Here is a 16623-nt window from a genome sequence, read left to right on the forward strand (position 1 = left end):
GATTAGGGCCATTTCCCTGCCTTGCATCACCAGTTTTCCTTTCCCGAAATCTATTCTAGCCTGAAGGGTTTCTAACCCTTCCAGTCCTAGAAGCCCTTCTTGTTTTATAGGGAAATTATTCCCTACTACATGGAACTTTAGCGATTCTCCCAGAACTTGGAGTTGAGTACTACCTATCGTATAGATATAGTGTTCCGTGATTCCCCTAATTTGGGTGGTGTCCTTTCGGTTTATAGGACAGCTTAGTCCAATATTTACCACCTTTATTAAATTCATTGGTGAGCCTGAGTCCACCAGGAACGTCAGGTCTCTTTTTGATCCTTCCTCTTTTGTCCGTATGAACACGGTGAGGTCTTGCGTAGTCCGAGTCATTGTTGCGATGTTGATGGTCCCGGAGTTGGGTTTGAACAGGGATTGTGAGGGTGGCTCGTCGGTCTGTCCTCTCCAATCGCACCCTGGTTCCTTGGAGAGTTTTCCGCGTTTCCCTGTAGTTCGTTGTTTCTGATCCGGGTTCTGCAATCTATTAGGTAGTGCCCGGGTTTCTTGCAGTAACGGCAGACTACTCCCGAAGCATTCTGCGAATTTTCGCTCCTAGGAGCCTCCTGTCGGTTTTGTTCTCTGTGGCCTGGCTCTGTGTTCCTGAAAGGTGGACCCTGTGTTGTTCCTCTCTCCTTTGGGCCATGGCGATATCCTCTTTCCCTTTCCAGATCTAGAATCTTACTGTACTTGATCGCGTTACTGAAAGCCTCCCGCATTGTATTACAGCTTTCCAGTCGTAGGTACATTTTGTAGTCATGGGGTAGGCCCTCAATAAATGACACGAGGGCTAGGTTGTCCAGTTCTCTTAGCGAACCTGTTCTCTCATCCAGATCCTCGTCTTCTAATATCGCTGTGTGGAGGTCCTTAACCCTAGCGATATAGTCTATAATGTTTTCCTCCGCGGCCTTATATACTCCCACTAATTGCCCCTTATAGTAGTAGCGAGATCTAGTTGGAGCAAAAGCATGTTTTAGTATGCTGAGGAATTCGTTGACTGATAGGAAGTCTTCATCCTGCACTACTAAATACGCGTGGCCCTTTAGTCGGGTCCGCAGCATTCTGGCAAGGTTAGGTTCCGCTTCGGTTGGGACCATTTTTCGCGCGCCTTTACATGCGCGGGCAAATTGGAAATAGGTCATGTTTGATCCATCGTAGATTGGGATCGTGGTTAGGATGTCTTTCATTGACATCGAATAGTAAGACGGGTTAAAATTATACTCTGACGCGGTACTATTGAAAAATGGTGGCTGGAATCCTGTTCCTGGTAGCGGATTACGCTTTGGTAATCCGGTTTGGTTGATCGTAGTTTCCTCCATGATCGCTGATTTCCGTAACGGTGTAGATTGGCATTGTGGTAGTTCTCCCGGTATGGGGCGTCGCCTGTAGTCGTCAAGGATTCTTGTTTAATTCTGGACATTTCGTTTTCCAGAGTTTCCTGTTTCTCCGTTAACAGTCGTATTTTCTCCAGAAGGTACAATACTTGGCCGGCGTTGTTTGTTTCCCATGCGGCTTTATCCGGGTTCCCGCTTCCGATACTATCTTTCCCGTTTCTTTCGTGGTCGGGATCCATCTTGGCGGTCGTTTCGGCAACTAGGTTATTCGTATCCCACCGCTGTCACCAATTTTGTTGTGTCTCAGGGGAAAATCCCACGATTTGACTATGAGGATGTCCCTTGGTACGCCAACAATGGGGTTTGGGCCGCTGTCACCAGTTAATTTTGAAAGAACTAAAAAACTTTTCAAATTATCATTATTTATTTATTTTATAAGAGGGGTTTAAATGGTACTGAGTACATATGGTACATTTGTATGATCCTTTCTTGTATATCAGGATTCTGATTATAGTAATAGGTAAAGTAATTGCGATATGCTATTTTACAATATATACATTTGTTAAGAAATCGAACATCGACGATGTTATCTCGACAGATCACGCATCTGTCCCCTTTTGGAAGACCCGACTGATAAATCCAATGCTCTATTATTTCAATAGCTCCAATCTCTTCGCACTGCTCATAGCACCAACCGCAGAAATAGCATCCGGACTCCTGGTCGAAATATTTATGGTCCCTGACGCAGACGAGGTGCTGGGGCCTTGGGAACGCAGCTGGCATCTAGTGGGGGGGACTCGAAGACCAATTGGGATGTATGTTGGAGTCGGTAGCTCGATGGGTATCAGCTTCCAAGCGATGGGGGCGTCTGGGATCCCGTTGATCTCAATGGGAGCAGCAGGGGGTGCCTCTGTTGAAATTCCCTCGATGGGGGCCGGCTCCGAAGGTAACCCGGAATGATGGAATTCGAAAGGGGAAGTCCCGGAAGTGGCGTGAAGTCGTTGAAGCTTCCTCAGTTGATTCTTCCGTCCTCCTCTCCTACGGGGGTTCCAAGATCTATTTGACGGGGGGTCCAGAGTTAGCGTTTTATTCCCTCCCAAAGAATCCAAGGTTTGCGGTTGTCCGCACTATCCTTGGTCTCAGTTGAACCAGGTTGCGGTGGTCCGCACTGTCTGTGAATTGATTTAACACAAGCCGGTTTGCGGTGGTCCGCACCTTCCGGATGTGGGCCTAAAGGAGTTTGCGGTGGTCCGCACTGTCTTAAGAAAATTTCCTTTCTTTCAAAAAAGCTCCTTTTATTATCGTTCCAGTCGTATGGTAACGATGATGAGATTACAACTCTTACAACTTACAACTTACTGGCACCGATATGGCACCGCCTTATATACTAGAGGACGGACCATGGAGAGAGACCGCTCAAGAATTTGCACGTTCCAGCGCCGCACCAATCAGGAGCCGGGATTCTTCTCTCCAGGTATTTCCTTTGGTTTTACATAGTTCCTTATTCTAATTTACATAGGAAGTTCTTAATCATATATTATTTTACATGGGTTTCTTAATTACTAATTATTCCTTAATTATTTATTAAATATTAATATCCGAAATAGTTATAGGTATCATCTTTACATGCTCGTATCTGGCTGAGATTTGGCATAAACAATCCTTCAACCATGCTGACAAATCCTACCAAGTTTCAACTTAACGTCTTAATTAATTAATTATTTATTGATATTCGAAGTCTTGACATGGTCTGAAGTAACCCCCACTACCTGGACTTGAGCCAATCACGGGCGAGAGATTAAACATTGTCACAATTTAATGAGATTTAACATAAACATTCTTTCAGCAATGTTGATAATCCCCTCCAAGTTTCGGCTTCGTAACTTAACTCATTATTTATTTATTAACATCTAAAGTTTCGACATGGTCCGAGGTAGTTCCCCCACTACCTGGGCTTGGGCCAATCACCGGCGAGAGATTAAACATTGTTATAATTTAATGAAATTCAACATAAACATTCTTTCAACAATGTTGATAATCCCCTCCAAGTTTCAGCTCAATAACTTCATTAACTAATTATTTATTAATTTCTGATGTGGCTTCGGCAGGTTCCCCCACTACCCGTTCCTCGGGCTCGATCCTCGGAAGATGGGGTAACTTCTTTCGCCCATAACTTTTGAACGGTAAACAATATCCATTTTTAAACTAGACATTATATAATCTGCAACATCTCAGCTTTCCATTAGTCTACTCAGCATCCTCGTATCTCTTCTGGGTATGGAGATATAGTCATTTCCGCGTGGTGAGTCCCCTTGGTGACCATATCCCTCAATCCGGCCGCTTGGGGCTTCGGGGTCCAGCGTGGTCGTTGTGGGAAAAATAATCGTGCTGGCCTATCAGGACGCAACACAGATTAGATATATAATATAACATGTTAGATATTTTACAGTACTTTGTGGGATTTTATTTAAAGTTAATATATGTAAAATAAAATTTTTGTTTTCTTTTTACAATTGTATCTATATTAATTACTATATGTTGCAATCTCTTAAAATTAAGCCTCTGCATTTATTAGCAAACTAATAGTTCCACACGGCAGTGATGCCAGAATCAAGCTTTTAGCAACAAAAATGAAGATAAGCGCTAGCCAGCAGCAGTATAGAAAATTTAAAGGGAAGCGGTACAAACACAACTATGCCTGGAGAGCATAGGTGTGATTTGGACTTCAGGCAACATTGGCGTCAGAAGAAGAGCGACTACCGCTAACCGTGACATTTTTACGTGTCATCCGAGTGAAGTGGTGCTGCGTTTACCTAAAAACTCAAAGCAAATAAAAATGCTTTTCCTAAATTGATTTTTAATATTGATAAAATGGTCAAATGTAGCCATTAATTAATTAGATTTGGTAATAAATACAGAAAATGCGTTTTATTATAACAAATGAGTTGAGGTAAAATAAACTCAATGTTTTTATATTAATCTGTTAACAAATGCATTTTTTTATTTGTTATTGAGTCCAATAAATTAATGGTTATTAAAAAAAAAATTCCTTGTAATGAAAAAAAAAATGAAAAAATTTTAAACTTCACCAAGACTCGAACACGAGCCCACCGCATGACAAACGGCAACCTTACCGCCTGCGCTACAGCGCTCACTTGATGTACTAAGAGCAAAACAGCCTTTTAAAGACTGACTACAATTCTTTCACTAACTCGTCATAAACGATCAAGAATTAGCTGCAATAATAAATACATTTATCTCCACAGCATTATTGCACTAAATTTATTATGTTTTTAATTTGAAGCATACATTTTACATGAAGATACGATACTTTAAGGGTGTTCATGCAATACTCTAAATACAAAACTATTCATATGCTCGTTTATCATAGTTATTCGACTACAAATAACAAATATTATAATATTACTTAATTAATTTATGATAGTTGAGCATATGAATAGTTTTGTATATAGAGTACTGAATGGTTACCCTTAAATTATCATATCTTCATGCAAAATGTATGCTTCAAATTAAAAACAATAAATTTAGTACAATAATGCTATGTAGATAAATGTATTTCTTATTACAGCTAATTCTTGATCATTTATGACGAATTAATAAAAGAATTGTAGTCAGTCTTTAAAAAGCCTGTTTTGCTCTTGGTACATCAAGTGAGCGCTGTAGCGCAGGCGGTAAGGTTGCCGTTTATCATGCGGTGGGCTCGTGTTCGAGTCTTGGTGAAGATTAAAATTTTTTCATTTTTTTTTTCATTGCAAGGAACTTTTTTTTTAATAACCATTAACTTATTGGACTCAATAATAAATAAAAAAAGTGCATTTGTTAACAGATTAATATAAAAACATTGAGTTTATTTTACCTCAACTCATTTGTTATAATAAAACGCATTTTTTGTATTTATTACCAAATCTAATTAATTAATGGCTACATTTGACCATTTTATAAAATTTAAAAATCAATTTAGGAAAAGCATTTTTATTTTATTCATTCACTTATACCATAAGTACTTCAGCTGTCAGATAGATCAAAGCTGTCACTACTCCTTATTTCTTTATTACACTTTATTTTTCCGTATACTAACATTTGTCTTCGTTCACGCCGTTCACGGTGACAGGCTGTGAATATACTATATATAATTTTTGATATATTACGTTCTGCATTTAAGATGGCTACTGATGTATTTCCGCTGGCAGTATACTTTGTGCAGTCTGCATTCCTTATATCAAAATTCACTTACTATAGAGCGTAGTACTATTCAAGATGGCGGACTTGGCAACCTTGGTCCCCACCGAGTCACGCGGTACTCCGTGCGCCACCGGTGGATTCCTGAGCTAACTACTACGCGACACTACGCGGATGAGTCCCTATCCCCGCGCCTGGGCGTTACTCGACGGTTATTCGCACTCCCTAAGTTCCCGCGTACTCAACCACAACAACGACCCGGATTGTTTTGGTTCGGTACCTAAGGTCGCGAGTCCTCACTGAGATTGAACTAAGTCCGCGGCCTTGAACCGACTTAAGGGAATGATCACGTCAACTGTCAAACTCACAACGGAATTATGTAATCGCGAACATTCGTTTAATTCGTGCCACTACACTATGATTCTCGTTTATAGGTCCGACGGAAAGACCACTCCGCTAAGTTGCCCGCTTATCCGCGTGACAGGTGAGCAAGGCCAGCGGTTCCCCATCAAACCGATCGGTACTACGAGCCCTGAAGCCCTGACACACCGGGGACGTCACAGGACCTTTTTTACAAAACGAATATTCACCCTTATCTCCGCTAACCACGGCTTGCTTATTTCTTTCTCTCTCTCTGTCTCTCCCTCCCTCTCTCTCTCTCTCTCTCCCCCTCGTCCTCTCTCGTCCTCTCCTTTTCGCCCTTGGCGCTGGTGGCCCTTTGGGCAGGATGTTTCCTTTGTCCGGTATGGTTTCGCGGCAGGGTGGCAGTCGCTGCACATTCACTGTATTTTTTTTTTCGAAGCGGAAGCTGTTGCTCTATCGCGAGCTGTATAGAGAAGGGAAAATATCCGGCACTTTGTGTGTCACCTAAGACCTCCTAACTACATGTGTCGGGGCAGTCCGCGGAAGCAGGTAAGGCCCTGCGCCTGTCCCGCCGCTGCCCCGCTACACCCATTGCCCGACACTAGGAAGCCGACAAGTTATCGATCCTCGATCAATAACTCATCGATTGATAACTTCCTAGTTCGCACACGATCCACGTATCTAGCGCTTGAGATTAGCAAAGCGCTAGATGGCAGCTAGTGTAACGCTGCGGGAACGCAACGTTACATAACTTAAAAACTAATCATTTCGTAGTAATAGAAACAGGAAGAGAGATAAAGATAGAGATTCTAGAAGATAAACAGGAATAAAAGGATTTGTTATCAAAAATCAATGTTTTTTAACAGCATTAACCCATGAAACGCATGTTACAAAAAATTAGAAAAAATGTTTACATAATCTTATCATATTCAGATATGTCACAACGAAATGGGGCGGAGATACCGAGGTAAAAAAGGAGAAATTACTCAAGATACGGCTATAATGAATTTTTATTGCAAATTGTTATTTTAAAAAATATTAACACGGGAAATAAAGGTTGTAACAAGTCAAAAGATAAATTTTATTATTGATTTATATTTAGAGACCCTTAAACTAAAGAAAGCTACATCATCGTGTGCAATGTTTGAAGAATGAAGAAATGACATGCAAAATAGTCAAAAAATATCATTATTCTATGCGAAATCCCGTTTTTAACTTCAATCCTTCGGTAGCACGGGTTTTTACTACCAAATCGGCTAGACTCTTGCAAACCTCATTTTTATCTAATTCTACACCAAGTTAGATATAGTTAACAAACAAACAAAAATAATGCCTTTTTAAAGGACACCCTAATGTATATCATAGAAGATTTGCCTCTAACTAGAGGTATATCTATATATATAATATTGGCTGATTCGTACTAAATATGAATAATATAGCTGTTACACAGATTTTCTATCTATAGTGACTGGACGGTTACTAGCATGAAAGTCATGAATTCTAGACGAAATTCTGCTCGGGTTATTCTTAAAATGATCCTTCAGGCTCATTACTTGTTAGGCAAAAATTTCGAAACAAGACTGTGGCTTTACATGAAAACCAATTTTCGAGTCATTTTGCTCCTCCAATGATGCTGCAAACTGCTCTATCTGATAAAATGATAAGATTTTCAAAAATGTTTTATAATCGCTTTTATAATATAATAATTATTCTTTACCACATTAAAGCAGTTCATATATCACGTCAAAAAAGATAAAACCACTTGAAAATTAATCTACAAATAACGCCGTATCGTTACCCAAAATTTTAAATTAAATTGATGCTTTCGAAGATTCTTTTAAAAATAGGCAGAAAATAAATTTCAATAGCACCAGGGTCAGAAATATAAGAGGTCGTGAGGTAATGTTTACAGTTAGTATAGTTCCACATGTGTGTGCATGTGGTAATATGGAACGGTGTAGTGCGAGCTTCTTTTGTTTTTCGAAAGGAGACTGTCAACGAAAGTGAGAATAAAGTAATTTTTCCGTTTAATCGAAGCCCTGATTTATGAGTTTAAAATTGATTTATCTCAGCAATGATACTTTTACGGTATTAATGATATATGACTGTTCGACTTAGTTTATACTCAAGAATATATGGTTATAATTAAAAGAGCATTATTGCTGATACACCCTGATGTATAATAATGGAGCACAGCAAAAATGTAAACTATATTAAAACTTACAATATTATAGCTTACTTATAAAAATCTCATAGAAAAGGTCTAAAAAAAGTATAGTTTTGAAATAGTTTTTTATTCAATCATTTAAATTTCAGTATCTGTGTAATCCAGAATTACACTTATCTCAACAAGATTTTCGTTCTTAAATTCTGACAAAGACTTCAAATTTGTATTAATTAGCCATCTATCTTAGAATACTATTAGTAAACCACACGCATAAAATTGAATCTATGATGATATAATTTGTATCAGTCCTTACGTCATGAGGAACAAAACTTTTTTTCTTATATTGTTTTTCGCTTACATGTAATGTGTGACTTACACGATAGACAATGCTTGATACGTTTGCGTAACACCTTCCAGTAAGATTTAATAATGAAAAACTGTGCATGAAATAACCATTTAATTTTTATTTAGAGAATACTTATTTTCGTATTAATCACCTTGACCTTCATAGTCTGTACTACTTATATGTATTATGGTATTTATCATATTCAACAATAACTTTAGTCGCATGACGAGTGTAGCTTGTTTTTGTGCAGTATGACATGAAAAACCAATGACGAGCTAGACTTGTCATTTTATCAGAAGGGATTAATAATACTTCACAAATATTTGTTAAGAGTAAGAGGCTTATGGCTGACTAAACCTTTACTCTTTTTTTATGAAATTTTCTTTTTGACGATATAAACATTCATCAGTTATAACATCTTTATAAACTTAAGGGGTATAATCAGTGTAAAATTGTTAAAAAAGAATTTTTTTTCATACTTCATTCATTTATACTTTCAAGAATACGTATCTCAAGTTTTAAGCAAAAATTCCAACATTAATGGACATAATTAAACGTTCGCTTACAAACACAAGAGTAACTTGTACATATAAAATTAAAACTTTAAACGCGCCGGTTACCCGAAAGTATTTTTGACCTCGTTGACAGCAAACCGAGGAAAATATTTGTTCTAGCTACTTCATCGAAGATAGGTTTTTGTAGAGAAAATATTCCTTTTTAGTTGGACGTAGCCATTTTTGTATATCTATTGTATTTTTTTTTAATATATACAATTTTCTATTGCATAATTCGTAAAAATTCTTTTGTTTTTTTCAAATATTCACTATTTTTTTCGAAACCATATTCTGAAATTCCCCTATGTCCAACTATAGCCAATAATATGTTTTAAGAATCTTTTTCGCTTTTTGACCTTAGTTGATCGATTTTCATGAATTTGCTGTCAGTGCCACTGAGCCAAAATTAAAAATGTCCCATTTTCAACCAATTGATATGCAAAAATAAATCATAAAGAAATTAGAATAAAATTCTATACTGACAACTGTAATAAAGACGGGCACAAAGTTTGAGGTGAATCAATCCAATCGATTTCTTTTTATAAAATATACAAATTACGCCGAAAATGTTAACGTTTACACTGTTCATACCCTTTAATTATTTATTAAAAATCATACAGCTAATAAAAAAATAATAAAATTCATTATTTGTAAAATATTTTTACAAATAAGCAATTTTAATTAGTAATTGTCACAGAATAATAATTACTTATTTCTGAACTAATCTTATAATAGATAAAATGCATTTCCTAGTATAAGGTGACATTTTGCCTGCTTTTATACGGGATGTATCAATTTCCATAGACATTAATTTTTAACTACTTGTTCCATGGTCAATTGGAAATAAATAAGCCTAATCCATTTGTTCCATTGCTTTTTATTTTTCAGATATATAATTTTTTTGTGAAACATTCAAGCGACAGAACTAAGAGGGAGAGCGTTAACAGTACAGCCAGTTGCTTACTTATTCATGCAAACATTTGGCTTGTTTTGTCGCCTAAATAATTCACTAAAAACTAAAATATAAAAAACCAATGAGTAATGAAAAAAAAATTATTATTATTTTTTTCAAATAAGTGTTCAAGAATATGTGATTTAAATAATGTCCCTTGAAAGAGATAGACCGCGTATACAGTATCTAACAAGCTTTTAATATGCTTGAAATTTTTTAAAGAAAACATTCGATTTTCAGTATTAGAGTTAAACTATTTTTAACGATTTTATTACATTTTTAACAAGAATTATGTATAGTACAGTCGTTTGATAAAAATTCAATTTTCGGCGACAATTTGTAATATGCTAGTATTTGATGGGAATCTATACAGGCTTTATATATAATCTTCAAGCTGAGAAATTACTGGAACCCGTATTTCTAAGTCTTTAAATTGCGATTTAAGGGTGTACTGTTAGAACTGCGCTACAAAAATATAATTTACTTATCATTTAACTTACACAGTAAAAATAAAAAATATGAGGCAACAGCGCTTATGTATTCATGCTAAGCTAGTTTTAGGGGTTTGGTAAGTACGTGCTATCGATCGTCGTGCTGTAGTTGGCGATGTTGCTATGATGAGCAAATGGCTTGTGAAAATTGGAAAGGTTTTATAATAATTTTCCTATAACTATATTCTTAGGTAACTAATCATGCTCTTTCAGCATTTAAATTCATCGTAAATTATTCCTTTAAACCCCTTTGAAGTTTCGTTCCAAACTCAATTATAAATACCTTAAATCTTATGTTAAAAATGATAGAAATCGTTGTTTCTCATAAGATGCCGTTTTAAATCAACGTTATTGAAAATGCTCATTAGTTTTTGATAGGCAACTAGTCTTGACGAAAATTTAACTGCGCATACCTTGGGACAAAAACATCTCTAATATACATTTCATCAAAATCTGAAATGTGAATCTTTCATCAATAATACCTCTTTCAGAAACATTTTAGGGTTATTCGAAGATAGTTAAATATGCATTTTTCTGAAAAGGTCTGTAATTCTCTTCTTTTTTTGGGAGGGGCGGTAATTTTACCTTAAAAGGTTGTATACATTTCATTAATAGTACGTATATTTGTAATGATATTTCAAACGAGATTATTTGTTTATTACCGTAAATTACTTTTTTATCAATTTTATCATTTATTATTTGAAAAAAGATCAATTCACTACGGTAGCGTGAATAGGTCTATTCTTGTTGTCCACACTTTCTACATTTTATATATTTTTCAAAATTTGAACTTAACACGTTTAGTATCACGCAAATTCTTAAGCAGATTTCAGTCAGAACACGTACGTTGCGTAGAAGTGTTGGCTCTGCGATATAAAAATGTGAAATGTAGGGGAGACCGGTGTCAAAAGTAACAGGTGTCAAATGTACCAAAGCTTTATGTGACGTCATCTATAGTTTAAACAAAAAAACTTATATGTGGTAGTAAACATAATTATTCCTTACTTAATATACCTATACTTAAACGTCATACCTTAATTAACTTGGACATACTGATCAACATTGTAAAATTTATTAAAATAGTACAAATTGATGTAAGAATACTTTTGCTTTTATTGAGTATTATGTGACCTCTTATCAATTATTTAAGATGGAATTATAAAGATTATTCCTAAAGCTATCATTTGATAAACATGTATTTCTATAGATATGAGTGTACTAATTGTAATACATTATAATTGCTAAATAGTGCAGAAGGCGTCAATTGTAACATGCTTTCTAGTGTCGATTGTAAAATGTTACTATTGACATCGTATTATTTGCAATATTTTTATTTATTAGCTTAAAGTAATAAATTATATTCTGGATGTGAAATTTTTTATTTTTTGGTAAAACGAGTTCTACTGGCAAAATTCCGATAGCAAAACGTCTCGTTCTTGCTCAACTATAGTGGAGGGGGTTTTAAACAGAGGAGCGTTGTAACAACTACAGAGTTGATGGTAGGGAAGAAGAGTGAGTAAGGTAAATAACACACGCATAGCAACAGGGCAAAATAAGTTTGTATTGAAAAATAAAATAGGATAAATATGGTTAATCCTAGAGAGAAAAAACCGAAACAGGTATATTACCTCAATCAATTTTTGAAGAAGCGGCCCAAAAAATTATTAAAAACGGTTATTCCGTTAGAAAAATTGCCAAAGACAATGGAATGTGTCATGTTACGCTATATCGATTCGTGAAGGCAATACGAAATAATGAGAAGCCAAAGGTAGGATATAATCCACATAATAAAATTTTTAATGAAGAACAGGAAAATCAACTTGTTCAATATTACATAAAATCTGTGAATTTATATTATGGGCTTTCCACCAAGGAGTTAAGAAAGTTAGTTTACCAATTTGCAAAAATAAATAAATTACGTTATCCGGAAAAATGGGATAAAACGTGCCAAGCTAGTGAAAATTGGCTAACAGCCTTTTTCAGAAGAAACCCACAGCTATCTCTTAGAACTCCTTAAGCTACTATTTTGTCGCGAGCCATGAATTTTAATAAGGAAAATATTTCTAAATTCTTCGATAATTTAACAAGAGTTTTAGATAAATATAATTTTCGGCCACATAATATATACAACGTGGACGAAACTGGAATAACAACGGTTCAAAAACCAACGAAAGTAGTCGGTGTAAGAGGGACCAAATATGTGGGATCAATCACTTCTGCTGAAAGAGGCACGTTTGTCACAATGTGTTTAGCTGTTAATGCCGTAGGAAATAGTGTTCCGCCAATGTTTATTTTTCCACGGAAGAATTTCTATTATCATTTTATAAGAGATGGTCCGGTGGGTAGCATAGGAAACGCTAATTCGTCAGGATGGATGCAAGAATCCGAATTTCTTATATTTATCAAACATTTTGTTAAACATGTGAATCCCAGTGAAACTAATAGAGTGTTATTAATTTTGGATAACCATTCATCCCATCTATCAATCCCATTGATAGATTTTTGTCGAGCTAATTTCATTACATTAATCTCGTTTCCTCTGCATACGTCCCATAAGCTGCAGCCACTGGATCAGGCTGTTTTTGGCTCATTTAAAAAATATTTTAACAATTTTGCTAATCAGTGGATGAAAAATAATCCTGGTAAACGGATGACAATTTATTATTTGTCTTCTATTGTGAGGAAAGCACTTCCAAGGGCTACTACTCCAACTAATATAATTTCTGGCTTTCTCTGCACCGGGATTTATCCCTTTAACAAAGATATTTTCGGTGAAACCGATTTCATGCCGTCAGATGTCACAGATCGGCCTCTTGTCAACGAAACAGATTCATTTGAATTCGTATGCAATAATTCGAGCCTCGACAATGCTATAACTGACATAGATTCCGGCACACATAACGTAGATCAACCATCATCATCTACGCAAAGATCCAGTGCTCCATCACCAGCGCTCGAAGAGCCAAAAACTCTAACGTTTATAACCCCTGATGCTATTAGGCCTTACACTAAAAGTGATATTTCTAAACCAAGAAAAGGAGGAAGACGTAAAGGAAGAACAGCTGTATTAACCGATTTATCAGAAAGACTTTTATTAGAGGAACAGAATAAAAACAAAATAAAAACCAGAAAGCGCAAGATAGTTACTATTAAAACAGAGAAGGGAAAAAAGAAGCAGAAGAAAGAGACAAAGAAATACAATAGTAAAAATTCATTTCATAAAGAGAATGAAACATTTTGTATAGTTTTCTCAGGACTATATTCCCATAGTATGGAGGAGTGGATACAATGTCAAAAATGTAAGGATTGGTCACATTCTAAGTGCGCTAAAAATACTTTTACTTACATTTGCTTAAACTGTGAGGTAAACTCGGAATAATTTAAATAAGTTCTAGTGACATTTTTTTATGTTATAATTAAATTTTGTTAAAAGTTATTCATATGATTATGTGCTTATTAGATAGCAACAATAAAATCTAATTTTGTTTAAAAAAGTTTTACACCTTTATTGATAATATCACTTCTGTTACAATCGACTTGTTTACTGTTACAATTGACACCATCCAGGTGCTAATTGTAACAACGCGCAGTGAGATATAAATATGTAAAACATCCCTGTTTCCCTATTAGTAATAAAAAATGAAATGTAAGCATATGTGCAAAAATAATGCCAGGTAATAATAAAATTTAGATGAAATCTGTAAGCGCCGAATTTTAGGAGATATTTAGGGTTTTGTGAATTTGGTTACAATTGATACCGGTCTCCCCTACTGGTGGTCAACATGGCTTAAACGGAAAGCTCAGGGTCAACCACCGGTGGCGGGTATGGCACTCAGGGTGCTAAGGAAAGGGTACAGATAGAAATATGAAAAAGTATAGGCAACAAGAACAGGCCTAATGTTGGAAAGCTATTTTATAGTTCAAAACTGAAAACGGCTTGAATAGTTTCAGTATTTATTAATAGCAATTTTAAATTTAATGTAATTTCATTTAATTTAATTGTTTTGAAATGTATAGAATAATTTCAATAAATAAGAAATATAAGAAAAAAGTGTTTGAAATTTTTTTCATGTAGTATTCAATTTTCCAGAGAAAAAAATGTATGTCTTTTCCGATAAATGCCTATTTATTGAACTATCTTTGAAATTTCTCAAAATTCTTCAAAAATTGCACTTTGGAGGCGCTGAAGTATGGGTTCTAGTTATCTTTCCACAAAAAGTTTGAAGCATACATAATTTTGTATAAAATACTAGCTTTTCTGAAGTGTCGATGAAAAATTAAATTTAATGACCGTTATATTGTTAATATATATATATATATATATTTATATTAGAAGAAGGCCTGACAGCAATTAAAAATATCGTTTGAGAATGAATGTGGACTTAACTATATTGCATGAATTTTGCGCGTAAGGTACTAAAGCTACCAATTATTCATTGAGTGTCGCCCAAGATGAGCGGTTGTGTGTTTATAAATAACAACAAAGTTTTAAATTTTATCTTTTGTGGTGACAAGCAACTCTCTTCGACGAAAGTCCTCAAATGGAGCGAATAAGGAAAATGTTTTCTAAAATATATATGGGACATTCCATGCCACAAATCAATAAATATTTTTCCCTCGTATTGTTGTATTTACGTTAAATTTTTTTCTCTTTTTCCTTCACTTAAAAGTAACTACTTGTTAAATTTTTAGACTTTTTTAATCTCTCAGTAAAGATACTATTCTTTAATTGATTATAACTTCGGTTTTCATAGAGGAATCTTCACGTTCAAATAGCCAAATTTTTCGTCTTGATATAAGCTACTTTTAAAAGATACTCTGAATTACGCATGCTAGATTGATGACATAAAAAATTGCATTTGAAAATTAAAAAGTTATATTTCTCAAAGTATGTCATCTTGCAATTTATTCCTGAACATATAACAAACAATTTGCCGTAACAAAGAAAGTGGGATAAAAATACTATTTTTTTTTTATTTGAAATCGATTTTTTATTTTTAATATTTGTTTTTTTTTATTCAGTCTCTTTTAATTTTAGATAAGCCGAAAAATGATCGAAATCGTATGTTTTATTCATGAGCTGTATTCACAATCAGTTTTTAAAAATTATACCATTTTAAAGATAGGATATGTTTTTCTATGGCCATTAGACCGAAGACCGCTTTTCAGAAGACTTTTGGCCATTAATCTTGTACTAAGCGAGGGATATGAGAAGGCAGAGGGGGAGAAGTGATCTAGGTAATTATATTTGATACCGTAATTTCTAATAATTTTTGTATTTACGAAGAGTTTACGAAGGTTAATGTTTAACAAACAACTGAATTAATCTATTTATTTAAAAGGATAATGACAATTTGGAGAGGACTAAACTTCATAAACTGTTCGTAAACAAAAAATGCTAGAATTTACGATGCCAGATATAATTCCTTATAGATAACTTCTCTTTCTTTGTTTACTAATACCACTCGCCCGGTGCAAGATTAAAGGCCAAATGGTAAGTCTTAATTAAGAATATTTGACTATGAATATCACTCTAGATCAGTAGCGAAATACAGCTGTTCTATCTAGATAAATTTTAGTACTAACAACATATATAGCTTGAGAATTTTATAGCATTTTTAATGCTAATCAGTTGAAAGAATAACTAGACAAATTATGTTCAAATCATATTTTTCGTATAGAATAGTGCCTACTTGCCTTAAAGAATGCTCTTTCGACTCATTTTTTTTAGGTTGCTAGTACTGATATTCATCTGAGTATAACAAGGGCCATAGTGCCAATAGTTACGTTCAGCGGACTCTACAGCTGAGTGAGCGGTCAGTGTTTCTATCATCTGATTGGACTGTTTCGTTTGAGACCAGTTAGATGATGGAATCACTAATCTCTAACTCAATTGTTGAGTGCGCTAAACGTAACCAATGTAATCAAGAAAAACAAGAAAGTTACCAACATAACGGACAATAATTTGAAAGCGGTAAAAGCTAGCAACAGGGAGAATGTGACATCAATTTGTAGAAATATTGGAGTAACTATCGTAATTACTAATATATGAACAACTTCACAACCTCCCTGTTGTCAACTCAAATTTTCACTTCTAAATTCTTGCGATTATATAGACTTAGACTTACCTGTTTTCGTAAATAAATTGGCATTTACTAAATAGTGACAATCACTTAGTTA

The 16623-nt window shown here is 35.0% G+C and overlaps 1 protein-coding gene across 1 annotated transcript; it reads left to right on the forward strand.

Moving 5' to 3' along the window:
* Window positions 1-8217: 8217 nt before the first annotated feature.
* LOC136778248 (uncharacterized) lies at window positions 8218-13958 on the forward strand. Its single transcript, XM_066735333.1, has one exon. It carries the CDS (start codon window positions 12482-12484, stop codon window positions 13820-13822), a length of 1341 nt encoding a protein of 446 aa, XP_066591430.1. The 5' UTR covers window positions 8218-12481; the 3' UTR covers window positions 13823-13958.
* Window positions 13959-16623: the final 2665 nt, after the last annotated feature.

Source organism: Prorops nasuta, unplaced genomic scaffold, assembly GCF_024137725.1.
Source record: "Prorops nasuta isolate Cenicafe-Biocafe unplaced genomic scaffold, Cenicafe_Pnas_1.2 PNAS00001, whole genome shotgun sequence".
Taxonomy (NCBI): Eukaryota; Metazoa; Arthropoda; class Insecta; order Hymenoptera; family Bethylidae; genus Prorops; species Prorops nasuta.

Coding starts and splice junctions, on each gene's coding strand:
- LOC136778248 (XM_066735333.1), top strand. CDS start 12,482: ATGAATTTTAATAAGGAAAATATTTCTAAATTCTTCGATAATTTAACA.